Raw genomic sequence first — 27,573 nt, 5'->3', positions numbered from 1 at the left:
CAGCATTTGCTTTAAAAATGTCTGGTACAGTTGGGGATGTGCACATTGTTAATGGTATGGTCTGACATTGGGCCTTTACCTTTGAGCACTGGGAAAAATAAGCAACATTTGCTGAGGTTTACCACGTGCCAGGTGTACTGTAGAGTTGCACTTTACACACAGTCTCGTTCATCTATTAACAGCCTTATGAGTTAGGAATTAATAATCCTATTTTTTAAACGAAGAGAGAGATAATTTATCCCAGATGTTGACCTCAAATCCTGCTTTATAAGTTCAGTTGGCGGTAGATCCGTCCTTTCTGATATTTCAATTTATGCTCAAATTCTTACTGAGTAAACTTAGGGAGTGCTTCGGTCAACATGAAAAGAAATATTCTTTTAGGAACGGAACAAGACCCAGTAAATGGGTTTTCTTCCCAGGAAGAAAACTAGGAATTGCTTACAAGGGAGTAACCAGGGCGGTGTGCACCGCTGTCCACATGGTGAGTTTCGCGTGCCCAAGGGGGCAACTAGAAAGTTTAGCCAAAGAAACGACTAGAAAGCGCCGACCGCGCGCTTAGGCTGGGAAGTGCAGGCTGAGGCAGGACTCGCGCGCTCCGGAGCCCAGGCCTGTCAGCTTTGGCGCCTCGCTGCTGGAAGAGTCCATTAGGGATGGCCAAGGCAGGGTGTTCCCAACGCCAGAGCGTGGACCTGGCTGCCCTCTGCGCAGAGCAGTGTGCGCTGCCCTGGGCTGCCACCCCCGCTCCGCTGGTCAGGTGAGCGCTGCCCCGGGAGCCACGGGTCCCATTGGAGCAGAGGGAGGACGCCGCGGGGAGGAGGCGGGGAAGTGGAGAAAGGGGAGGAGGATGGAGCCCTCTTCCTTATCCCGTAGCAGAGTAACAATCAGCAGCCCCGGCTAGGAGTCCGTACTGGAGCGAGAGGAAGGCAGAGCGAGGGCGTCTGAACGGAGGGCCGGCGGGGACCGCTGGGAGCGCGCGGATGTCGGTGTTCCTGGGGTCAGGTAGGCTATGGCTGAGGGGTCGTGCTGCGAGCATGGCGGTGCCCTAGGCGAGCTCCTCAGCATCAGCACCTGTTGCAGGAGCTGGGCGGCGAGGACGGCGCGGAGGGCGGGCCACTGCCTGGCGCAGGGAGGCTGGGCGCGCACCCGGCGCCGCGGGCTGCGGGTAACAGGGAATAGCTGCTCTTGTCAGTTTTGTCCCAGGCTGCGGCTTTGCAGGGAGCGTTAGGTTCCTGCACCCCCTACTCACGCCTTCTAAAGATGCTGGATCTCAGGGAAAGTGAGAGGTGAATGAGCAGAGTGAAAAGTTTCCTTTCCCTTTTTTCTGCCTGTTTGACCTGAACCCTAGCTTTATTTTAAAAAGTCTATCTGGAAAATAACGGACCAAGAACGGCGCGCCGTAGGTAATAATTGATAATGGGAAGGGCGAGATAAACTTAAGGAGTCTTGTTTATGCTCCAAAATAAACCACTCCGTCGAAGAATTTCAGTGAAATATATTGATTTTAGGGAGCTGGGATTAATGCGGAGTTATAGAATAATATATATGTACATATAATTTAAAAGCGTATATATTTTTAATTTTAAAAATTATCTCAAAATTGATTTTTTATTAAAACCAAGAAATTATAGCAGTGTTCGTCAGGGGAAAATTGATTTTAAGATATATTAACTTATCCTATGTAACTTGTTTTAAATCAACTTTTCCCACTTCATGAAATCCACAGCCTTCAAAATGTGTTTAATGTATTTATGTGTTTAATGTATTTATTAGTATGCTGCACACTTTTTTAGGAACTGATACCAAATTTTAAGGATGTGTAATTACTGAGAATTAGGCTGCAAGTCAAAAAATACCTTAACCAATACAGGATGATTAGAAATTCTTACTGAAGTTATGATTACTTTAAATTACTAAAGTGCTTTTTTCTCCTTTTGTGTGTAATTTATCAAAACAATCAGATCAAACAACAGCAACAAACTTCCAAAAGATCATAAAGAAGAGAAAAAATGATATCTGAGGCAGGATACCACTGAACACCAATAATTTATTCTGGGGTAATTTCTTAGGCTAAGTGGCAAACTATTCTGCCTGTATAATTTGAGAAAAATGTAGGTCACAGCGAGATGTCAAATACACCCTGAACTGTGTTATAATAAAATATATTAGATATTTGTGATTAGGTGTAATGTTTTGGCTTTGCCATTAACACACGGTGACTTTGGACATTTACCCATCCTTCCAGGCATTAGTTTCTTCATTTATAAAATAAAGAATTGGGCTAGGTGATTGCAAAGGTTTATTTCAGCTAAAAATATTATATCTCTGAAATTATATTACTTTTATAAGAAGTAACCAAGATATATACACTTTAAAAAAATGCAACAGAAGTACAACTGAATCCTACCTCTGTTTTCTCATTTCTGTGATGAATAAATACAGCAGTCATTCCTTAATGAATGCATGCTATGTAGTGAATTGTTAGAAACCGTTTATATAGATTATCTTATTTAACACAATACCATCATAAATTGAAAAGTAGTATATCTCAATTTATAGATAATGATACTGAAGAATAAAAAGTTTAAGTTTATAGATAATGATACTGAAGAATAAAAAGTTTAAGCTCCTTGCCCAGAATTGTAGTTTATAAGTACTGGGTCAAATATTTTTCCCAAGTACCCTTAGGACCTATACTATACTGAATGAGATGATTAAAAGCTAAAATTGCCTATAAACTGAAGTAATCTTGGGCTAATGTAAGAGTCCAAAATGGGGTGAAGGTAAGTTATGTATCACTGAGTTTTGATACCATTAATATATAGGTGCTATATCAGTCTCCATTTATTATATCTTAATAAGTTATATGTTTATGCTGTATATTAATTGAATACCAATTGTATTTATTTTCAGAAAGTGATAATATGAGCTGTATTTGGAACAGAAATGATTTTACAGTAATAAAAATAACTAGAAAAAGGTGAGAGAGCAGAAGCTAATATTAAGCAAATGCTAATATTAACTATGACAGATGTCTTTCTACTAGACAAAAATGCTTACACCCAAGGAAAAAGGGTGTTCAGAGCAGAATTAGCTGTGACTGAACTCTTTTGTTCATCTTACCATGTTGAATGATAGTAGTATGCCACATTTATTGAATGTACATTGTATGCCAGGAATTCTCTTAAGCCCTTTATTAGTGTAATTTTATATTGAATCATAAATTAAGTAGTATTATTCTGATTAGCAGATGAAGAAACTGAGGCAGAAAGATCTATGCTGTGGGAGGACCCACAAAAAATACTTTTTATCTTAAATTAAATGTGTGATGGTTCATCGTTCTGAGATTCTTAGGCTATGGACGTAATATGAAATCTTGAAGCACTGGAAGGAGACTTGGAGCCAGACTAAACCAACTATTTTGAGGAAGCTGAGACGTAGAAAAGTTAAGAGATCCACTTAAGGGCACACATTTTAGTCACCTGTACATTCTCGTAAACTATTAGATAAGAAGTATCCTAATGGGTTAACTTGGTCATTAATTGTTTGATTTGTTGTCACTCAAATGCCACCTCATGCCCTTTCTTATATCGCTGCCATACTTTTATTTAAAATTTCAAGATTGCCCAATTAGAATGCAAAATCCTTGAAGACAGTGACTGTCTTAAATATTTCTCTTATGTAATATCTACAGGGTTTAACATAATGGTTAATCTGTTGAATAAATTACTTTATTGCTTACTTGCCTTTATAAGTCATTATTTTAGGTACCAGGTCTGAAATCTACATAGTGGAAGCATACTGCCATCACGGTTTTTCACTTCATGTAGAGGGCAACTAGACAATTTACAGATGCACACAAAGTATAGTAAGCTTCTTAGATAATTGTTTAATTTGGTTATAAAATGCAGTGTGTTACCATGGAGAGATTTGGATGTGTATTTCCCTGATTTTTTTTTTTGAGATGGAGTTTTGCTCTTGTTACCCAGGCTGGAGTGCAATGGCACGATCTCGGCTCACCATGATCTCTGCTTACCATGATCTCTGCCTCCTGGGTTCAAGCAATTTTCCTGCCTCAGCCTCCTGAGTAGCTGGGATTACAGGCATGCACCATCATGCCTGGCTAATTTTGTGTTTTTAGTAGACATTGGGTTTCACCATGCTGGCCAGGCTGGTCTTGAACTCCCAACCTCAGGTGATCCACCTGCCTCAGCCTCCCAAAGTGCGGGGATCACAGGCGTGAGCCACCGCACCCAACTGTATTTCCCTGATTTTGGGGGGGGAAATCACATAGCTAAGTACCACACACAGTTCCATTTATCCCACTCCCACTCTGTTCTTTTGATTTAGAAATAACTTTTTTTTCTGACTGCAAAGATAATGCAAAGTTATGCAGGAAATTTAGACAGTAAAGAAATAAAGAAAAGTCACCAGAACCTCCACCAGTCTAAAGGTTTTGGTGAACATCCAGCCAGAGAGCTCTTTCTTCTCTTAACTCCTATCGAATCAGGGTGAGAGCGTGTTATTTACTGAAACCATTTACAGTAAAGTTTGATTTAGTTTTAGTATTCTATTACTCCTGGGCAGTTCAGACTTTATATAAATAAAGGTAGTTGTTGAGCAGTGAAAATAAACATACAACTAATAAACCAGAGTCTACTCCATGTAGAATGGAGTAGTACAGAAAGTTGATTTCCTCACATTGCATGCCTAATTTTTTCCTTTCACAAGGTAGGACTGGGAGCACAGGGAGCATCTTTTGCATGCATGGAGCGTTCCCCAGTATGCCAGGATGTTCGGCCGCACAGGAAGCCACAGCACTCTAGCTCTGTTGTCCTGAGTTAGGTGTTGTAGAGAAGGGTGGAGCTGAGGCACAAACGGCTGTGGTAATACAAAGGCTGTGTTTTCTGATTCTACTCTGACACACTATACACTTAAAAATGTGCCAGAGTAAGTCTCTCCCCCAGCTGCTGGGCAGGTGGTCATGGGGCCCTTTTCTGGTGCAGTCAGGCGTAAGTCTGGCTTTACCTCAAAGGGAGGGCAAGATGCTGATAGGGCATTTCTCATTCATTTATTCAGGATTCTGAAAAGCTAGAATGAACCCTCTTTTATATTAAAGGGAAACACTGGCTGCTGGAATCATTGTCCATAAATGGGGTTTGAAGTAATACTCACAAAATTATTAAGTATAAAGAAAAGTTGGGGCATCTCTTTGAGAGAAATGATAGCTCTCCTTCAAATTAATTACATTGAAAACATTTTTTTGAAGATTATGATTTTTGGTTAATTTTATAAACCTATCTGTCATTCAAAACTTCTTTCCCTAGGCATATTTTCTTGGTTTATGCTATACATTTGAGCATAGAGATTTTTCATGCTTCACTTTATTAGGGGCTTAACATGGCTTTAATCCAACCATCTGTTCACATCTTGGCACATCAGCATGTCTGAGGTGCTGGTAGGGGCTAAATAAATTTCCCACATTTTAAAGGTTAGGGAAAGAGCTACCTTTATGAATAGATTTCAAATGATTCTCAGCAAGACAATGGCATAGAAGTGGAGTAAAAATGCATTTCATTCTCTGAAGCACAAGGTCCCCTGTCTGTCTTTAGTTTTGCTGAAAGGCAATTAGCATTTCAACTAGCCAATTTGGTTACATGCAATGAAGTACTTGGATTTATAATTTGCTGCTCTCTGTCTGAGGCTGTTGAGTGCTAGGTTTTATGTAATCCTCTCCAAGCAGCCTTCTCTCCAGCATAGTTATTGTTGCTGGTCTTAAATAACTAATCAATGGAGAGTTTTCCTTGCCTTCAACTGTAGGGTGCCATAGGGCAAGGAAAATGAAATCCCAAGCAAATAAGGAGATGACTGTAATTATAAATAGTCATTATTGAAATGTGGCACAGGTTGAAAGACAGAATAGCTTCAAATAAAATGCAACTCCAGAAAGTCATTGTGTGCTCTGTTAATGGTTTATTTTCTGCGTGCAGTATGCACAATAAGCATAGGGCTTACGTACTGGCATTAATTCAGTTAACATGACTCAAAATTAACAAAGAAGGTGCAATTCCTTTATGCCAGAAAGAATTCTGTGGGGAATAAGTGTAAAAGAGAAAAGATTCTTAAGTGTTACAACAAATGAATAAGTGCTCTGAGGCATATTGTGGAAATAAAGGTTTTGTACTGTGTGCTAATTGAAAATAAGATTGTGTCAGCTTCTTTAGTCATAAATTTTTGACAATTAGGTTGTATTAATGTACTTCATGTACACACTCATATTCCTGTGAAGAAACCACTGTATGGTGTGCTAATCCTTTTGTTAGGATAATTAGAATGATATTGTCCTGTAATCCATGTCATGGATCAGTAATTCAGTATAGCTCATCTTTTAGCACAATACTATTTTTGCATAACTGTACTTATATAATTATTTGGAAGTAAAATAATACATTTCCCATTCTTCAAATAATGTTTAACTGAAATAAGGCATAATAGAAATGTTTTAGGTATGAATCTTACAAGTGATCAGTATAGTTTTGAGAGCATATGTGAAAGAATTGTCATCTATATTTCCAATCTGTGATTATAATGCGTTTATTACCATTATATTTAGAATGATTAGTTTTATTTAACTAAATTCAACAGTGATGATGGAATGAAACGGAGAGAGCTTGTTGGTTCTCTGGCAGACTAGTAAGCTAAGGTTGGAGAGTGTTCTGGAAAAAATGGGACTTGATTGGGACTTTGAAAAATGATGGAGGAGAGGAAGTGGAAAGATTTAGAAAGGCCTGGGAATAGCTTAGATGAAAGGTGTAGAGGCATGAATAATACAAGTGTCTGGTCCCAGACACATGCCAGATTAACCTGACTGGAAAAGTTGAAGGAAGAGAAACAGATGGCTGGAAGTGTACAGAAGGTTGGATTGTTTTTTAAATTGAGATATAATTCACATATTTAAAAACAAATCACCTTTCAATGTTTACATTTCCATGGTATTTAATATATTTAAAAAGTTGCGGCTGGGCGTGGTGGCTCACTCCTGTATTCCCAGCACTGATTTTTTTTGGTTTTGTTTCTTTTTTTTTGAGACAGAGTCTTGCTGTTGTCACCCAGGCTGGAGTGCAGTGGCACCATCTTGGCTCACTGCAACCTCTGCCTCCCTGGTTCAAGTGATTCTCCTGCCACAGCCTCTCAATTAGCTGGGATTACAGGTGCCTGCTACCACACCTAGCTAACTGTTTTGTATTTTTAATAGAGATGGGGTTTTGCCATGTTGGCCAGGCTGATCTTGAACTCCTGACCTCAGGTGGCCCACCCACCTTGGCTTCTCAAAGAACTTTCATTTATGCATTTACAAATAGATGGATGTTTGAGTTTCTTTTACTTTTTGACTATTATAAATAATGCTGCTATTTGTACAAGTTTTTCTAAGCAGACACGTGTTTTGTTCTCTTGGTTACACATCTAGGAGTGGAATTGCTAGGTCATGTTGTCATCCTGTGCTTCATTTTTTGAAAAATTTCCAATTGTTTTCCAAAGTGTGTTTACCATTTTATATGCCCATCAGCAATTTATGAGAGTTTCAGTTTCTCTCTGTCTTTTTTATGTTAACCATCCTATTAGGTATGAAGTGGTGTCTCATTCAGGTTTTGATTTGTATTTCCCTAATGACTAATGATGTAGAAACTTTTCATATGCTTGTTGGTCATTTGTGTATCTTCTTTGGAGAAATTTCTATTCAGATTTTTTGCCCATTTAAAAAAATAGGTTTTTTGTTTTTTATTGAGTTACAAGAAATCTTCACATACTGTAAATACTAATCCCTTATCAGATAACATCATTTGCAATTTTTTTCATTGTGTGAGCTGTCTTTTATTTTCTTGATGGTGTCCTTTGAAGCAAAAAGTCTTTAATTTTGATGAATTAATTTATTTAATGTTTCTTTGGTTCCTTATGCGTTTGGTGTCACAGCTAAACAGCTGTTGCCTGATACAAGGTCACAAAGATGTTTTCATCTATGAGTTTTATAGTGAAAGCTTTTGCATTTAGGTTTTTATTTCATTTTGTGTTAATTTTTTAATATGATGTAAAGGTCCAGCTTCCTTCATTTGCATGTAGATATTCAATTGTCCAGGTTTCATTTGCCAAATAAATTATTCTTTCATCACTGAATTGGCTTGGCTCCATTGTCAAAAATTAATTGACTATCAATGTATGGTTTTGTTTCTGAACTCAACTCTATTTCATTGATCTAGTTGTCTGTCTTTCTGCCAGTACCTCACAGTCTTGATTATTTTATATCTTTTGTTAAATTTCGTCCTAAGCACTTTGTTGTTTTATTAATTATATGGTAAATGGAATTATTTTTTTAATTTCATGTTTTAATTGTTCATTACTAATGTAAAGAAAATTACAATTGATTCTTATATATTGACTTTGTATCCTGTAACCTTGCTGAACTAATTTATTTTTTATGTGTGGCGTCTTTAGGATTTTCTGTATTCAATATTATGTCATCTGCAGATAGAGATAATTTAATTTATCTTTTCCAAGGATGTCTTTTATTTCTTTTTCTTGCTTAATTGTCCTTCCTAGAACTTCCAGTAAAGTGCTGAATGGAAATGATGAGAGCTGAGATCCTTGTCTTGTCCTATGATCTTAGAGAGAAAATGTTTGATCTTTCAGCATTAAGTATGGTGTGGATACCCGTTTTTAGCTACTCTTCGTCAGATTGAAGAATTACTCCTCGATTCCTAGTTTGTAAAATAAAATGATGTAGAATTTTTTCAGGTGCTTTTTTGTGTCTGTCAAGATGATCATGTGATTCCCTCTACTTTTTTCTATTAATTTGGTACATTGCATTAATTGGTTCTTGATGGTGAACCAACGTTGCATTCCTGGATAGATCTAACTTGGTTATATCACATATAATTTGTTTTATATGTTACTGGATTTGGTTTACTAGTATTTTGTTAAGAGTTTTGTGTCAATGAACAATATTTGTCTTAGTTTTTTTTTTTCCCCCATAATATCTGTGTCTAGTATCAGGGTAACACTGGCCTCATAAAATGCTTTGGGAGGCTGGGCGTGGCGGCTCAAGCCTGTAATCCCAGCACTTTGGAGGCTGAGGCGGGTGGATCACGGGGTCAAGAGATCGAGACCATCCTGGTCAACATGGTGAAACCCCGTCTCTACTAAAAATACAAAAAATTAGCTGGGCATGGTGGCGCCTGCCTGTAATCCCAGCTACTCAGGAGGCTGAGGCAGGAGAATTGCCTGAACCCAGGAGGCAGAGGTTGTGGTGAGCCGAGATCGCGCCATTGCACTCCAGCCTTGGTAATAAGAGCGAAACTCCGTCTCAAAAAAAAAAAAAAAAGGCTTTGGGAAGTCTTGTTCTTTATAATGTATTTTTAAATTTATGAAGGGTTGATGTTAATTATTCCTTAAACATTTGGTAGAATTCACCATTGAAATGGTCCTGGACTTTCTTCATGGTAAGTTTGTGATTACTAATTCAATCTGTTTGATTGTTATGGGCATATTCAGATTTTTAATTATTTTAAGTCAATTTTGGATGTTTGTATCTTGAATGTTTGTATCTTCCTAAGGATCTGCTTACTTCTAGGTTATCTAATTTGTTGGCATACAGTTGTTCATGGTCATGCTTTGTATACTCAGTTTTATTTCTGTAAAGTTGTTAGCAATGACCCTTTTTGAATTTCTCATTTTAAAATTCAAATCTTCTTCCTTCTTTTCCTTAGTCTAGCCAAAGTTTTGCCAGTTTTTTAATCTTTTTTTTTTTTTTTTTTAACAGAGTCTTGCTCTGTTGCCCAGGCAGAGTCCAGTGGTGTGATCTTAGCTCACTGCAACCCCTCCCTCCTGGATTCAAATGATTCTCCTGCCTCAGCCTCCCAAGTAGCTGGGATTACAAGTGCATACCATCATGCCCAGCTAATTTTTGTATTTTTAGGATAGACAAGGTTTCATCATATTGGCCAGGCTGGTCTCAAACTCCTGAACGCAAGTGATCCACCTGCTTCAGCCTCCCGATTACAGGCATGAGCCATCATGCCCCATCACTTTTGTTATCTTTTCAAAGTACCAACTTTTACTTTTGTTGAGTTTCTCTATTGTATTTCTTTTCTATATTTTATTTATTTCCACTCAAATATTTTTTCTTTCTTTCCCTCTGCTTGATGTGGATTTAGCTGGCCTGTTTTCTCTACTTTCTTAAGCTATCTTAAGGTGGCAGTTTAGGTTATTTATTTTAGATCTTTTTTTTTTAAATATATGCATTTATGCCTGTAAATTCTTCTCCAAGCATTGTTTTAGGTGCATCCCATACGTTTTGGTATATTCTGATTTTATTTTCATTAATCTCAAATTATTTTCTAATTTACATTGTGCTTTCTTTTTTGATCCTTTGGTCACTTAGGAGTGTGCTATTTAATTTCAACATGTTTATGTATTTTCCACTTTTTTCTGTTATTTCTATTCTCATTCTCATAGTTGGAGGAGATACTTTGTATGATTAAAGTCCTCTAAACGTATTGAGACTTGGTTTAGGGCATTATATATTATCTATTCTAGAGACTGCTTCATGTGTACTTGTTAAGATATGTATTCTGCTGTTGTGGGGTGAAGTGTTCTGTAAAAGTGTATTAAGTCTAGTTAGTTTATAGTATTTTTTTTTAACTCTTGTTCATCTTTTATTTAGTTGTTCTATGCATTGTTGAACATGGGGTACTAAAGCCACTAACTATAATTGTTGGATTGTCTATTTTTCCCCTTAATTTGGCCAGTTTTAAATTCATGTGTTTTGGGATTGTCTTTTTATGTGCCTATAGGTTTACAATTCTTATATCTTTCTGATATATTGAGTCCTTTGTCTATATAAAATATCCTTCTTTGTCTCTAGCAACATTTTCTCCTCTAATATTGTCTATTGTGTCCGATATTAGTGTCTTAGTCCATTTTCTGAATAGCAGAGATTGGGTAGTTTATAAGCAATAGAAGTTTATTTGACTCACAGTTTTGGAGGCTGGAAGGTCCAAGAACTTGGCTCTAGTATCTGGCAAGGGTTTTTGTGCTATGTTATTCCAGGATGTAAAGTTAGAGGGCAAGCAAGCATGTGAGACAGAGAGGGGAAACTGGGCCAAACTGACCCTTTTATCAGGAGGCCAATTCTGTGATGACTAACACACCTCTACTAATAGCAGCATTATTCCATTCAAGAGGGCAAAGCCTTCATAATGTAATAACTTCTTAAAGGTCCTACCCTTCAACACTGTTACAATGGCAATTAAATTTCAATATAAGTTTTGGAGAGGTCATTCAGACCATAGTAATTAATATATAATTAATATAGTCACTTCAGCTTTCTTTTGGTTTCTGTTTGCATATTTTTTCATTCTTATTTTCAACCCATTTGTGGCTTTTAGTTTAAAGTGTATCACTTGTAAAGGGTCCTTTTTCCAATTGATTTTAATGATTTCTGCCTTTTAATTGGAATATTTAATCCAGTAACATCTAATGTAATTACTTAAAAGGTAAGATTGATGCCTGCCATTTTGCTATTTGTTTTTTTGTGTCTATGTCCCTTTTCATCCTCTGTTCCTCTTTTACTACCTTCTTTTATTTTACATGGATATTTTCTGATGTATCATTTTAATTTTATTGTTGTTTCTTTCATTATGTTCTTTTCATTAATTTTATTATTGGTTACCCTGGGGATTACATTTAATATCCTAACCTATAATAATCTAGCTCAGATTAATAACAATTTAATTTCAATAGTATGCAATAATTTTGCTCCTAATAGTGCCATTTCTGCTCCTATTTTGTGCTGTTATTTTTGTACAAATTACATTTTTATACAGTGTATTTTCTTTAGCACGGATCTATTATTGTTGCTTTATGTAGTTGTCTTTTAAATCAGAGAGGCTAAAAGTAGTTATAACAAACGTACATTTATGCCATCTTTTATATTTATCTAACATGTGACCTTTTCTGATGCTTTACATTTTTTTCTGTGGATTCAAGTTACTCTTCAGTGTTCTTTCATTTCACCCAAAAAAGGTCCTTTTAGTATTTCTGGAAAGCAAATTTGGTAGCCACATGGTCTCTCACTTTCTATCTGGGAATGTCTTATTTTCTTCTTTATTTTTGAAGGATAATTTTGCTGTATATAGTATTCTTGGCTGATTGTCTTTCAGCATTTTGAATATCACTGCATTTTAGCCTCCTAGGCTAGAGGAGAAATCAGATATTAATCAGGATATCACTTTTATATGATAATTTTCTTTTCCTTCCTCTTTCATGATTCTCTGTTTTTTGCTTTGACAGTTTTGTTATATGTCTAAATGTGGATCTCCTTGTGTTTATCTTAGAGTTTACTGAGCTTCTTAGATATGTAGATTATTGTTTTAAAATCAAATTTGGGAAGGCTTCAGCCATTATTTCTGCAGCCATATTACTTTAACTCATTTCTGTTATTCTCTTCTTCTGGGACTTCCACTATGCCTATGCTGGTATATTTGATGGTGTCCTGTAGGACTCTGAGGCTCTGTTGATTTTTCTTCCTTATTTTGTCTTTTTGTTCCTTATCCTGGATAATTTCAGTTACCTTCACATTCACTGATTCACTTTTATGCCTGCTCAACTCAGCTCTTGATCTTCTCTAATGAATTTCTTAATGTACTTATTTTACTTCTCAACTCCAGATTTGTTTTTTCTAAACAAATAACGTTTTTTTTCCAAAAAAAACTTTATGTTCCTTTATTGGAGCAAGGTTTCTGATCAGTATACAGTGATGTATTTCCTAAACAGAGACCTGTGCAGAAATTACATACTATCCATCTAGATAGGTTGTTATACTTTTGCCTATTGATGGAATAGTTCCATTTATCAAGTTTTATACATCAAAAAGCTTTTGAATTTCACCAGACTGCCCATTAATTCACCTCTGAAAAAGTAGCATTTAATTTCAGCTACTATATTTTACAGCATTAAAAAGCTTATGCATTAGGGTGCTTCTCTGCACAATGACATTGAGCAGAGAGAGCTGAGTCCATTATCCCTCCCAGATTCACACAGTCACATTTGAGAACTTTATACCAGAGAGCTGGGACAGTTACTGCCAACCATCACAGATTCCTTACTCTGAGAGCCTATCTCCTTGGCCACATTTTATATAGCCAATGAAGACATGCCAGCAACTGTCCCACGTATAACTTGGCATGAGAGCACCAGGTATGTTGGATGGTGGTGGCAGGTACTATTATTTTATATCCAGGTAAATGGCCAATTTTAAAAACTGCCACTTGGAGATAAAAATCAAGGGCACAATATATTCAAAGTATTGAGCAGTCTGGTATCCCAAATGATGTGAATACTTTCAGAAACCAATGGCAAATCGTACCCACTTTCCCAGCTATGGAAATATCAATACATTGATTCAGATCCCATTACTCAATCCACATAGCCCTGAGGTCATCCTGCAAAGTGTGTATCAAAAAATACCAAGTTAGGGTGACAAAGTTTGACAGTGATGTTATACAAGTCAAACTTGGAAGGTCATAGTAAGCATACCTATGCTGAGAGAAAAGCATCAAATCCTTTGTGTACACATTTAGTTTTATTGTAACAAAGCAACTTGTACACTTTTAACGTTTAAAACTGAGCATCATCTTTCCTTTCCAGTGAAACAAAAAGAAAATTTAAAAATAAACAGGAACAAAATTACAATAGAGAATGTCAATTCCAAATAAGATTCTGATCAGAACCTGGCTACAGGTTCTGCTGATTCTCCCATTGAGTGGCAGGGCTCAAGTCATCATTAGGAGAGAATTTATTTTAAAAGTGTCATCTTAAACTGCAAGGATGTCTGTCAAATGTCACAATTAAACATGCCAAAGGAGAAGCCATGTTGTCAAGATGCCCACTTACCCCACCCAAACATCTCAAACCCACCCTTTGCTGACCTTCTATAACCCCATTTTTTTAAGTTTTTTTTTTCTTTTTTTAAACAAGAGAAAGTAGATAGATACATGTTGGTAAATGCTAACTGTCCACATTCACATAGAGACACAGTGTCTCTGAGCCCAATATACAGAGAAAGGAGGTAAAAAGCTAGAATTCTATGCACTACTACACAGGGGCCTAGCACCCTCCAGCTTCCAGCAGAGCGAAGGGAGCAGGTTTTTCTTTTTTCCCACAGAGCTTGGTGGTATTGATTCCATATGGTTTTTGTTAAGACAGGAAGGGATAAAAATGAATTTCAAACAGAAAGGGGTAGAGACTCTTTTCCCATTGTATCCTGCTCAAGATATTTCCCCCCAAAATAAGTTGAGAACCATGGTGTAGAGAAAAGAGACCTCAAAAACAGGGTGACTGAGCACAAGAGGGAAGGAAAAAAAAAAGACTGCAACTTGCTCCCAGGGACTGGAGAAAATTTACAAAAAGGAAGGTTGGAATCCATCAGTGTTCTATTAGTCATCTTCTCCTTCATCCTCCTCTCCTTCCTCCCCTTCATCATCATCTTCATCTTCTTTACCTTCATCCTCATCCCCTTCTTCATCAATATCTTCTAATCCTTCCTCCTCCTCCTCCTCATCTTCTCCTTCTCCTTCTTCATCATCCATATCAGGAACCAAGTAGTATTGTAATGGGTTTGGCCAAATATCATCTTTGATGACCTCTCCTAATTCATCAGCACCTGCATCAGAATGGTCAGTAAACCAGGTAAAGAAGCTCTCTGGTTCCTCATGCTGCCTCTTCCTGCTGGCTTTATTCTGCGTTTGACTTGAATGTTTCGTCAAATCCTTTCCAGATTTCCATTTGATTTCGGTGGACTTTGAAGATGAATCACCACTCTCATCCAGATGAAATTCGTTGGAGAGAACTTTATTTTCAAAGTAAGGATTTTCATCAAAATAAAAATGTATTCTGTAACCTGATTTAATATCTTCAAATTGTGTCACTTCAACTCTGGTCAAATAATGCAGTGCCTCTTCGTCATCCTCCCCAAGCAGTGCAGTCAGTTGTGGATGGATGACAAATGTTGTTACCCAAAAATCTGGGATTTTGGCGATCAATTTTGACCTCTTCTGAAAAAGTAGTTGGCGGAGTTTGTTATATTTCTATTCTGCTTTCAAAATCTCCTCACTGGCTTGTTCATTAAGTCTGTCTATTTCATTTTGTACTTTATCAATGTGTTCAATTGCTTCTTGCTGTTCTTTTTCTCCCTTCTTTGGCAAGCCTGCAGAGGCCGATGTCTCCTCCAGTCCCTAAGCAGGAGGTGGTCTTGGTTTCTTCTTTTGAGGCGGGAGTGGAGACTGGTGTTTAGGGGCCAGGCTGCTGGGGAAGTCTGAGAACCAGAGCACAAGTCTTCTTGCTGGTCCTCAAGCAGGCAGAACACTGACTCCAAATAGCTTTTTTATATCATTCATTTGATGAGAAATCATTTTTATACTTTCTATTGTTTGATTTCCCTTAGTTCTTTGAACATGTTTGAAACAATTGATGTAAAGTCTTTGTTTAGTAAGTCTAACACCTGGTGTGTTCTCCAGAAACAATTTTTATTGATTACTTTTTTCCTGTGTATTTTTTTGTATTTTCTTGTTTCTTTTCATGTTTGGCATTTTCTTTTCTAAGAAACTGGGCCTTTAAAATAATACAACGTATGGCTTTGAAGTTCTTATTCTTCCTCTTCCTAGGGTTTTTGTTGCTGCTTTTGTTGTTGTTCATTTACTGAACTTTCTGAAATCTTTTTAAAGTATGTACTCTTTGTTATGTGTGGCCATTGCACACATAACAAAGAGTATGTATGACCATCCTGCTTGGTTAGCTTAGTGGTCAGCTAATGATTATACAGAGATTTTCTTAAATCCTGGGAAACAGTAAGTCTCCCAGTTTTTGCTTGGGACCTTCATGTGCACATTGAAGCATACCTTTAGCACTCACCCAGAAAATTTTCAGCTCTGCCTAACCTTCACTTCCTCTTTGCACACAGCCTCAAAACCAGCCAGAGGTGAGAATGTGGGGCTTTTATAGGTTTTTCATGAACATGTGTGCAGCTTTATACTAGTGTATCATCTTTTAGATTCTAGGAATATGTCAGAGGATTTTTAAAGTTGCGGTAAACTTCTCATTGCTCAGTCTTTCCTTTTAAGCTTTTAGTTGGCTTATTGTTTGTCCCAGCCGTTGTTAAATAATTGCCTATAAATATTTTTCACAAGTGCCTCTAAGGAAAAGCCTTTTATACACTGGGCAAATTTTGAGTTAGGTCAAATAAAGATACTGTGGTGAGTGAAGTCTTCTAAGAAACCACTAGATAGATCAAACAATGACAACTCTGTGCATTGGGCTTTGATGGCTTTCCTACCCCATTCTGTTCCCTTCAGTGGCTGCCAGGCTGCTGGTTTTAAGTATGATAGCAGGCTGTTAGTTTTTAAGGTGACTTTGGAGACTGGGAGAGTTGTGTGGGAATAGGTCAAGTTTAAATGTAATAAAGTTCACTGATTTCCTGGAGATTCAGCAGTTTTTCTTTAATAAATGATCCTTGGAATCCTGCAATCCCCTAGTTAATTTCTAAAGTTCTGCATGCATTGATTCTGACAATTTTTGCTAGTTTTCTCATTATTTTTATGGAGCAGAGGATTTTAGGAGGTCCTTACCCTAACATTTGCACTGGTTTGGATTTTCAGAGCAAGCATTAGGGTTTCCCCTCTATCTCTTGTTAGGTATTATGGAATCACTGTCAGTTTCTGAACAACAAATTGATATAAAAATAGTCTTTTGAAGACTGTTCTCTTGTAATCTGTAAAAGGCTAATTGGAATGGGCAGAAGAGAGCAAATTCATGAAGGCAATAACCATGGATGTATGTTGATATGCTCTTGTTTTAGGTAGCAGCAAAACAATGTTAAATGAAGGATAAAGGAGGCATTTAAAGAAGGTATCAGAAGTACTTGGTGACATTTTGCGTAACATCTGTGTTTAAGCAGGTTTCACAGATTTGATGTCTATAAAATAAAATAAAATAAAGTTCTTCTGAAGAATATGTCATCCATGCGGTCATCCATTTGTTCACCATATATATGTGGGCTGCTGTGCTGGATGTAGAGAAAAAAGAGGGAACAATTTTCAAAGGAAAAAAAATTGAGACTATAGGATGTGTATTTGGGACTAACCTTGGAAAAGGGAAGGGTCTCCTGTACTGTGAGAGAGGAGAAAATAAAGTAATTGGGGGAAAGTGGAATTAGAATGGACTGGATAGGAGGAAGGATGCATCAGAGAATGTATTCATGCCCTTCCTCACCTGCCAGGAAGGATGGATAAAACAAACCGATGTCACTTAAAAGGAATCTGTTCCCTTTCTTCTTATATCTTGTTAAACTCAGGATGAAGTTATGGGGCAAATGTATCACAGATAGCTTGAAAGTTTCACTTAGATCTCTCCTTGTGTGGATCTGCTAATTAAGTAAGACATTTAAGGCCATCAAATTGTGAGGAAACAGTAATGCTTTCCAATTCACAGTTTTCTTCTCAGTCATTATGCTGGCCAATACCATACTTCCTTTCTTAAGAAAATCAGTAGATATCCAAGATATTGCTATGATAAGAAATGTGATTGAATATTATCTGATGACCACTGAATCCATTCCCTGATGGCTTCTGTCTTTTTGGTGGAGACTTATCTATATTATAGTCATGCATTGCTTAATGATGAGGATATCTTCTGAGAAATGTGTTGTTAGGTGATTTTGTCATCATGCAAACATAAGAGAATGTACTTACACACACCTTTAGATGATATAATCAACCACACAGCTAGGCTATATGTATATCCTATTGTTCCTATGCTAAAAACCTTTACGGCATTCTACTGTGTTGAATACTGTAGGTAATTAATACACCAAGGTAACAATTTGTATATCTAAACATACCTAAACCTAGAAAAGGTATAGTAAAAATACAGTGTTATAATCTTATGGACCACCATCATATACGTGGTCCATCACTGACTGAAACATCATTATTGCAGTCTATGACTGTATGTTGGATGAACTGCCATAATGAGAAATAAATTATTATTTCCTTCTGAGACAAATTACTGAAGTTGTGAAATGTTTTCTTTTTTTTAATCACTTGATTGAGAACTGGGATTTAAGTAAAAAATAAGTCCAATTTACTAAAGCGTAATTTGTCAGATATGGTTAATTCATGTGTCTGTGCACATGTGCGTGTGAGCATGAGTGCACATTTATCCTAACACCATTTATTGAATAGGGAGTCTTTTCCCCATTGCTCGTTTTTGTTGGCCTTGTCAAAGATCAGATGGTTGTGGGTATGCAGCTTTATTTCTATTGTTTTCTATTTTGTTCCATTGATCTATATTTCTACTTTTGTACCAGTTCCAAGCTGTTTTGGCTACTGTGACTTTATAGTATAGTTTGATGTCTGGTAGTGTGACACCTCCAGCATTGCTCTTTTTGCTTGAGATTGCTTTGGCTATTTAGGCTCTTTTTTGGTTCCATGTTAATTTCAGAGTTTTTTTTTTTTAATTATGTGAAGAATAATATTGGTAGTTTGATAGGAATAGCATTGAATTTGTAAATTGCTTTGGTCAGTATGGACATTCTTATGACATTGATTCTTCCAATCTATGAACATGGAATGTTTTTTTGTTTGTGTCATCTGATTTCTTTCAGTAACGTTTTGTAGTTCTCCTTGTAGCGATTTTTCACCTCCTTGGTTAGCTGTATTCCTATGTATTTCATTTTCTTTGTGGCTATTGTAAATGGGATTATGTTCTTGATTTAACTTTCAACCTGAATTTTGTTTGTGTATAGAAATGCTACTGATTTTTGTATATTGATTTTGTGTTGTCAAAGTTTACTTAAATTGTTTATTAATTCTAGGAGCCTTTTCATGGAGTCTAGGATTTTCTAGATATAGAAGCATATCAGGTTGATGTTAGCTTCATAGAATGAGATAGGGAGGAGACCATTTGTGTAGATTTTTGGGAATCTTTTTAGTGGAATTTATATCAGTTCTTGGTACATCTGGTAGAGTTCAGTTGTGAATCCATCTGGTCTAAGGCATGTAGGTTCTTTTCACTAATTTAACTTCATAAGTTGATATTGGTCTGTTTAGCATTTCATTCTCTTCATGATTCAATCTTGGGAGATTCTGTGCTTGCAGGAATGTATCCTTTTCCTCTAGATTTTCTAATTTGAGTGCACAGAGTTGTTCATAGCAGTCTCTGACAATTTTCTCTGTGGGATCAGTTGTAAAAAATATAACTTTCATAATATAACTTTTGTCATTTCAGATTGTGCTTATTTGGATCTTCTCTCGTTTCTTTATCTAACCAGCGGTCTATCAATTTATTTATTTATTTTCCAAGATCCAATTTTTGTTTTCATTAATCTTCTGTATAAATTTTCATGTCTCGAGTTTGTTAAGTTCTTTACTTTTAGTTATTTCTTTTCTTTGGATAGCTTTGGGATTTGTTTCTTCTTGTTTTCCTAGTTTCTTTAGGTGCAAAGTTATATTGTTGATTTGAGACCTTTCTAACTTATTTATAAAGGTGCTTTTAAGTCCATTAACTTTCCTCTTAACACTGCTCTGGCTGTATCCCAGAAATATTGGTAAATTGTGTCCTTCTTTTCATTAATTTCAAATAATTTTTATATTTCTGCTTTAATTTCAGTGTTCACCCAGGAGTTATTCAGGAGTAAGTTGTTTACTTTCCATGTATTATGTAGTTTAGAGAGATTTTCTTGGTATTGCTTTCCATTTTTATTGCACTGTGGTCCAAAAGTGTACTTGGCATATGATTTCAGTTGATTTTTATTTATTGAGGCTTGCTTTCTGACCAAGTAAGTGGTTGATTTTAGAATACGTTCTGTGTGCAGATGAGAAGAATGTATTTTCTGTGGCTGTCGGGTGGAGTGTTCTGTAGATGTTTATTAGGTCTAATTGCTTAGGTGTTAAGCTTAATTCCAGAGATTCTTTATTAGTTGTTTGCCTCAATGATCTGTCTAACACTGTCAGTAGAATGTTGAAGTCTCCCACTATTTTAGTGTAGTTGTCTGAAGTCTTTTCTTAGGCCAAGAAGAATTCGTTTTATAAATCTGGGTGCACCAGGGTTGGGTGTGTATATATTTAGGAAAACTAAAGCTTCTTGTTGGATTGTATCATTTATCATTATGTAATACCTTTCATTGTCCTTCTTAACTTTTATTGGTTTAAAGTCTGCTTTATTTGATATAAGGATGGTGACTCCTGCTCTTTTTTATTTTCCATTATTGGTAAATCTTACTCCACTTTTTTACTTTGAGTATTTTCTTTAGAGATGGGATCTCACTCTGTCACCCAGGCTGGAGTATAGTAATGTCAACATAGCTTACTGCAGCCTTGAGCTCCTGAATTCAAGAGTTTCTCCTGCCTCATTCTCACAAGTAGCTGGGACTATAGGTGTGCACCACTGTGCCCAGCTAATTAAAAACAAAACAAAATGAATTTTTTTTTTTTTAAATACAGTGTCTTTTTGTGTTGCCCAGGCTGGTCTGAAACTTGTCTTCAAGTGATCCTTCTTCTTCAGCTTCCTAAGTAGGTGAGATCACAGATTCAATCCACCATGCCTGGCTTAATCTAAAATGAATTCACTCCTTATCTTAAATTTTCTAATATAAATAAATGTATAATCATAAATACATCTGTATTAGATATTTTCATTGAATAGTGTTACATTGAAAACATCAGTATAATAAATATATTTCTAAAACTTATCTAGGATTTTTTTCTTTTGCTAACAAAAGTATAAACAATTGGAAACAATCCTTGAGTATTACTGTAAAGCAATTTGATCATTGTATGGCAGTATTTAATAGTAAAGTCAGGAAACTTTGGAAATTGATCATGTTTTCAGGTGACTAGAATACTGTAGCTTATATAAGTCAGAAGCATACCTAGTAGTTGAGACCTTAGTATAATGTATGATTAACAGACTTTCCTGAAATTGTTTTAGCTTCCAGGGGATTTTGCTTCATCTCATTTTTTATTTCTGGGTGACATATATTGGTAATATTCCTGGGTGATATATATTTGAGTATTGGTCATTAATTCATTCTTTTTTTATTGAAGCACTCTAACATGAGCTTGAAAAAACATTGAGCTGGTGATTTCTGCTTTCACATTTTATTACAGCCTCAAAACTTGTTTTATAATGATTTTTAGTGATATTTTAGCATCCTAATGATTTCATGGCACCATACCTTTGGAAATTCCATCCCTACTTTTCTAGCTACCAAAAACCCTTCCCTCCCTCCCCTAGCACACTTCTTTCAGCACAGGAGATGAATGTAAGCATAGAATTAGGGCCCCATCCTTGCATGTTTTTATTACTGTTGTTCTATTGAAGTGTCATGATAGTCACAAATAACATCTGGGCCTACAACTTTAAACTGTGGGTTTAAAATTGTATATGATCCTTTTTATTGCATAGTTAATCACTAGGTATAAAGGCTTTTCTATTCATTAGTGTTAAAAATAGCAGACTATGCTGCCCCTAAGAGACTGAGTTTGATTATGAAGAGAAGACAGTAAAATGTACACTTTTCATTTAATGGTATTTGAAATGTGATTGATGCTATAGATTTAGTGACTTTGAAAAATGATCTTTTCTATTAGTGACTAATTAGTAAGATTTCTTTGTTTAATGTGATAGATAGATATAGTGACTTTGAAAATGATCTTTCCTAATGTAACTATTAGTAAGATTTCTTTGTTAATAGAAAATGTGTATTTAGAATTTTGTTAAGAGTATAAGACTTGGACATTGAACAGCATATAGCACTTGGTAAAGTTAGCCAGTATTAGCTAATACTGTGAAACATAAAATTCAGATTATTAATGATTTGATTGCCTAAATGATACCTTTTTATTCTTAGCTCCTTTTTTTTCTTCGAGAAGCCTGAAGAAGATTTAAGTTTACCTTGAAGCTGCTAAAGCTCAAGTGTCAGCCCCTAACAATTTTGCTTTTTTACTTTTCTGCTTGAAGAGGAGTCCCAAATTATATGTGTGTGCTTTAGGCATAACTGACTGCTCTAAAAATTAGTGACTTAACCACTTATTTTGCTCATGAGTCTGTAATTTGGGTAGAGCTTGGTGGGGGCAACTTGTCTCTGCTGTATACAAGGTTCCTGGGGCATCCCACCGGGGGCTGGAGTATCATTTTCTAAGATGTCTCCTTCAAGATGCTGGCAAGTAGATGTGGGCTGTTAGTTCCTCTCCGTGTGAGCCACTTTGTGGGGTGACTAGGTGTCATGAGCAGTCATTGAGCAAGCAGTGCAAGAGACCAGAAGTGGATGCTGCCAGTTTTTAAAGACTTGGGCCTGAAAGCTAGCCTGTCTTTGCTAGAAGTAAATATAGTATTAAGTTCTACTATATTTTATTAATCAAGTGGCCATAGAACCTAGATTTAAGAAGTGGGGACAGATAGCCCACCTTTCAATGAAGACGTGTGAAAAAATTGTGGCTCCATATTTTAAAACCACCACACTACTGTTGCTGTTAATTAAAATAATAATAAGCAAGTTAGCTATTATGGACTACTTTGTTGAAGTATACCCATTTGACAGAGGGTGTGGTTTCTGGGTTACTTTAAAAAAGGAAAAAGCCATTTTGACCTCCTGATGATGATATATTTATACTTTATTTTACACTGGAATTTTCAAATGAAGCACCAACAAATAGATGTCAAAATGAGTTGTGAAAAATTATTCAAACACAAAATTTCAAAGAATATGACAAACCAATTATATAACTTTTGAATTCTCTCACTTACATTGAGTATGAAAAATTCAGGAGTAAAATCTGAGAGAGGATTTTCTGAGGAGAATTTATATTGGGAGAACTGTGGTGTGCTGTGAGCATCCCCTGTCCCTCTGCCCCTCAATGTGTGTCTGTACATCACGTTAAGTATAGTGAGAAGCGCTTCATAAAACCCCTTGGAGAGTGTGATTTCTGCTTCAAGACAATGATGACAAATGTTCTGATCAATCTCTGAGGGAGCTAAGGTGGCCTATGGCAGTAGGATGGAGGTTGGAGTCTGGGTTGAACCGTGTCACCTCCCACAGCAGGGCAAATGGAAGTGAGCCCCAGCCAGGGCTGGCTGTGAAACCCCTGATAAAGACCTTAGTCTGAGGTTGTTTTAAAGGGATCCTTCCCAGAGGGCAGCCTGTCAGGAAAAGGGGAGCCCAGGAGTATGTTGCTGTGGGCATACTGCAGAAGCTGAAGTTGAGGGAGATTTAGATTAGTCAACTGAAAGAGAAGCAATCCCTGCATGTTAGGATTGAAGTTGATGGGCCCTGCAGTGAGACCTCTGTGGAGACTTAAAATTTCACTAGAGTTATTCAGCCAAGGACCTAGAGAACAAAGCCATCTTATGGCAGTCCAGTCAAGTAAGAACCTTTCCAACCTCTTCTCAGTTCTGACCTCACTCAACCCTCACCTTGCTCTGCCCTTAGTGGATATGGGAAACCAGTTGGCCAGCTGAAGGAGGAAGAAAACTATAGACAGGCAAAAAGAAAAGATGGACAATAACTTTTTCTCCAGCTGCAGCAGTCCCTAGTTGGGGCAGAAGAAGAGTTAATGTTAAATTTAAGTTAGAGCTTTGATTATTCTGTGGAGTTTGCCATTAAATATTTTTATTATGAAAGCTTTCCTACATGCACAAAAGTAGAGAGAATAGTAAAACGAACCCTTTTTCGCCCCTGACTGGGAATTAGCAATGATAAGATCTTGCCATACTTGTTTCATGTATCTCTACATATTAGAGAGTGCAGCTATAAAATGTGTGGGTGTTTTCCTACATAACTACAGTGCTTTTATCCTACCTAACAAAATTAACAATAATTCCATGGTATTTTTCAATAATAAGTCCACCTTCAAATTTCCTTGATTGTCTTGAAAATGTCTTTTTATGGTTGATTTCTTCTAATTAGAATATAATTATGTTGTAGATATTCTATCTGACAGTAGTCTTTTTGCATCTCCTATCCACCAACCAACAGTGATTTGTTGAAGAAATGTGGCAATTTGTCCCATGGAATGTCCATGTTCTGAATTTGTTGGTTCTCTTTTTTGGTTTATTTCACATGTTTCTTTAGCCCCCATTTTTCCTGTAAACTGGAAAGTTAGCTCTAAAGCCCCAATTAGATTCAGGTTCTGCTTTTTGGGCAAAAATGCTACATAGGTGTGGTGCTGTGAATTTCATTTTGCATTATATCAGGAGGCACAACGTGTCTGGCTCTGTCCACTTTAGTGACATTGGGATTCAGCAGTGGGTTCAGGTGGTTAGTGACAGTGCAATCCCTTCATTGTTAACTTTCCCATTATCTTTTAATCTAATTGTTTCATCGGTGCATGCTGACTTTCTTTATTATTTTCCTAGGAGTTACCCAAAGGTACTTTTCTAACTCTATAATTCTTGCCTCATTAGCTGGAATTTTTCTGCAAGGAGAAACCTTTTCCTTAGCAACTAGGCTATTGGGTTACCTGGAAAAGGAGTTTACCTAGGATACACAGGATAAATATTTAATTCTTTCCCTTTAAATGTTAAATTCAGAGTAAGTAGTTTGTGCCCTAGTTACCTTCAGTGGTGGCCACTGAACTAACTTGCTTTCCATCTTTATTTTCATCCTATGAACATATGGATTTATATATTCAATGTATTTCAAGCAATTAATTCATTATCCCTTTAGATACTAAATAATTTTAATCTTTAGCCAATGGAAACCCTTTCATGTTTCTCTTGTAACATGATCCCATTACTTGTAGATAGTTTCCTTGCTCAAGATGTTCAGGTTTCTTTTGCATATTTCCTTCCCCATATACCAATCATTCATTTAAGGAGTCCTACTTCCTTGAAGTGGGGAATGATGGTTAGAGGCAGAAGTCCAGGCCCTTATGATCCTTATTGTTATTGAGTTGTCATGACTTGGAAGCCTTTTTAGTGGATAAAGCCAGGAAATACGTATTTTTGCAAAGAAAAAAAGTCATGAAGTGATACGTATTTCCAGTTTAAGTTTAACCTGGCAGAAACTTTATATGATTTCTTTTTTTTTGGAGATAGAGTCTTACCCTGTCATCCAGGCTGGAGTGCACTGATGCAATCTTGGCTCACTGCAATGTCTGCCTCCCAGGTTCAAGCTGTTTTCCTGCCTCAGCTTCCTGAGAAGCTGGTACAATAGGCATGTGTTACCATGCCCAGCTAACTTTTTGTATTTTTAGTAGAGATGAGGTTTCATCATGTTGGCCAGGCTGGACTTAAAACTCTTGACCTCAAGTGATCCTTCCACCTCAGCCTTCTGAAGTGAAGGGATTACAGGCTTGAGCCACTGTGCCCAGCATGTTTTCTCTTAAGTAATTATTATTTGCTCTATCCTACAAAATATATAGTTTCAAAATATACATCCTATAATATTTAAAATATGGTTTCAGAATATATTTTCTACAGCATAAAATTTAGTTTCACATAATTATACTGATAATACCATTGAGAATGCTTTGTGAAATATAAGCTTTCTTTACAGCTGTATTTGTCCTTAGAATTTATTCTACTAGGTATAGACAGTTAAAGTCCTATATTCTAGAGCCACTAAAAATAATTTGTCTGTGCGCCATTATCACTACTTTATATTCAGTTGCTTTATTGCAGTTATTTGCTAGTATATATGCTTTTATTTATAAAAGGAATGATGGTGACTTAAAATCTAGTAGAAATGGTTATCTGTAGAGGGAGGAAAGGAATAGGTAAATGGAAGTGAACATTCTCTGAATACATTTTCTTATATAGGTTTAACTTTGGATTCGTATAAATGTGTTATAAATTTAGAAAATAAAATTAGATTAAAAAAATCCTCACCTGGAGATGCCAAATAGTCTGATGGAGATAATGAGTTTGGAATTTAGGGGAGAAGTTAGGCTGGAGATGTATATTTCGGAGACGGTGTTTAAAATTACAGGTGAGTGAATGAGACCAGAGTGAGACTGAATATGGATGAAGTGGTTTGGGCCTGAGACTGATATGTCCCGTCATGTAGAAGTCAGAAAGAAGGCAAGGGTTCAGCAAAGGAGGTGGAGGGGCTTCTAGTGAGGTAAGAAGGAAAACCAAAACCAAAGGCGTATGGTGTCAGGAAGCCACATGCAAACGTGATTCAAGAAGGAGGATCTGACCACGTACCCTTCTAGTCACTTTTTGTATTGCTATCCTTCCATATGTTCTAAACCACAAATGAGTATCGAAAGAGTCATAAGAGATAGCTAAAGTTAGGGAAGCAGGGGACATTTAGGGAGGGGACAAATCTGATAATGGGAAAGTGAATCGAGTGAGAAGTTTAAGCAAACCAATTCATGGAAAACTTTAACTCGGAGCCTAACTACCTCCTTATAACCCCAGAATTGTCAACTAATTGTGCAGCTTAGGTGGAAGTCAGGAATTAAAAGAGGATCAAACTAAAATTTTAAGTTGGAACCATAAGAAGCTAAAAAGCATTGTCTTTCATGAGTTGTAAGTGTAAGAAGCACAAAGAGAAAAATAAAGATATCTTCTATTTTTTTTTAAAAAGCCAATTATTAGCCTAAGTTTTATGATTGAAGGAAAAGACAATTATCATGACAGGAAGTGAGGGTGGAGTGGGTCCAAAGTGTTCTGTACGCTGGACACATTGATCAAAGGCAAAACAATAAAGAAGCAAGTCTGAGGAGTCATCACATTATTAGCAAAAGACTACCTGTATTTCAGTTTATGACACCAGAGTTCCTTAGGCAAGTCAAGAGATGAAAGATACCATAGTTGATGCACTCAATGAATTCTGTTAAAGCCTTCCTTTTCACTTGTGAATTTTCTTCAAAGGTAAGTTTTAGGTACAAAGGATTTCACAGAAGGATGTGAACTACATGTATGTGGAAGGAAACTGGCTTCTCTCCTCAAGCAATGTATTGTGGCTGAGAAAGATAGTGCGGAATGGAAGAAAAGGAGAAAAACAGCTAGGAAAGACTACAATAGATGATCTGATATTTGTTTCAATGTTTATATTCTTGTTTTGATTAAATTATATTTTTGCCTTTTTTATTTTATGAAAACATTTGACATTTATGAAACATGTTAAGAAGTTCCTTTTTTAAGGCCGGGTGCAGTGGCTCACGCCTATAATCCCAGCACTTTGGGAGGCCGAGACGGGTGGATCACAAGGTCAAGAGATCGAGACCATCCTGGTCAACAAGGTGAAACCCCGTCTCTACTAAAAATACAAAAATTAGCTGGGCATGGTGGCGCATGACTGTATTCCCAGCTACTTGGGGGACTGAGGCAGGAGAATTGCTTGAATCCAGAAGGCAGAGGTTGCGGCGAGCCGTGATCGTGCCATTGCACTCCAGTCTGGGTAACAACAGCAAAACTCTGTCTCAAAAAAAAAAAAAAAAAAAAAAAAAAGGAAGTTCCCTGTTTGCTTATGGGTGGAGAAAACACATTAATTCTAACTATAAGGTCGTAATTAAGCCCTGG

At 36.7% G+C, this 27,573-nt stretch overlaps 1 protein-coding gene across 12 annotated transcripts in view; it reads left to right on the top strand.

Annotated features, from left to right (window-relative positions):
- The first annotated feature begins 819 nt into the window (after positions 1-819).
- The window catches only part of ADGRV1 (adhesion G protein-coupled receptor V1), a 602,786-nt gene continuing 576,032 nt past the window's right edge, over positions 820-27,573 (top strand). For 10 of the 12 annotated variants that reach the window (XR_013532585.1, XR_013532586.1, XR_013532587.1 and 7 more), the window contains exons 1-2: positions 820-999; positions 14,828-14,912. Coding sequence is in view for 9 of the 12 variants with exons in the window: in XM_035291220.3 (XP_035147111.2) it covers positions 14,858-14,912 (55 nt within the window). In the remaining 3 variants the exon portion in view is untranslated. The remainder of the gene's footprint in view (positions 1,000-14,827; positions 14,913-27,573) is intronic. The other 2 variants (XM_035291223.3, XM_035291222.3) reach the window with 1 other exon arrangement.

This window comes from Callithrix jacchus, chromosome 2 (genome assembly GCF_049354715.1).
Source record: "Callithrix jacchus isolate 240 chromosome 2, calJac240_pri, whole genome shotgun sequence".
NCBI lineage: Eukaryota > Metazoa > Chordata > Mammalia > Primates > Cebidae > Callithrix > Callithrix jacchus.
This window is presented reverse-complemented; position numbering and strand designations above follow the sequence as displayed.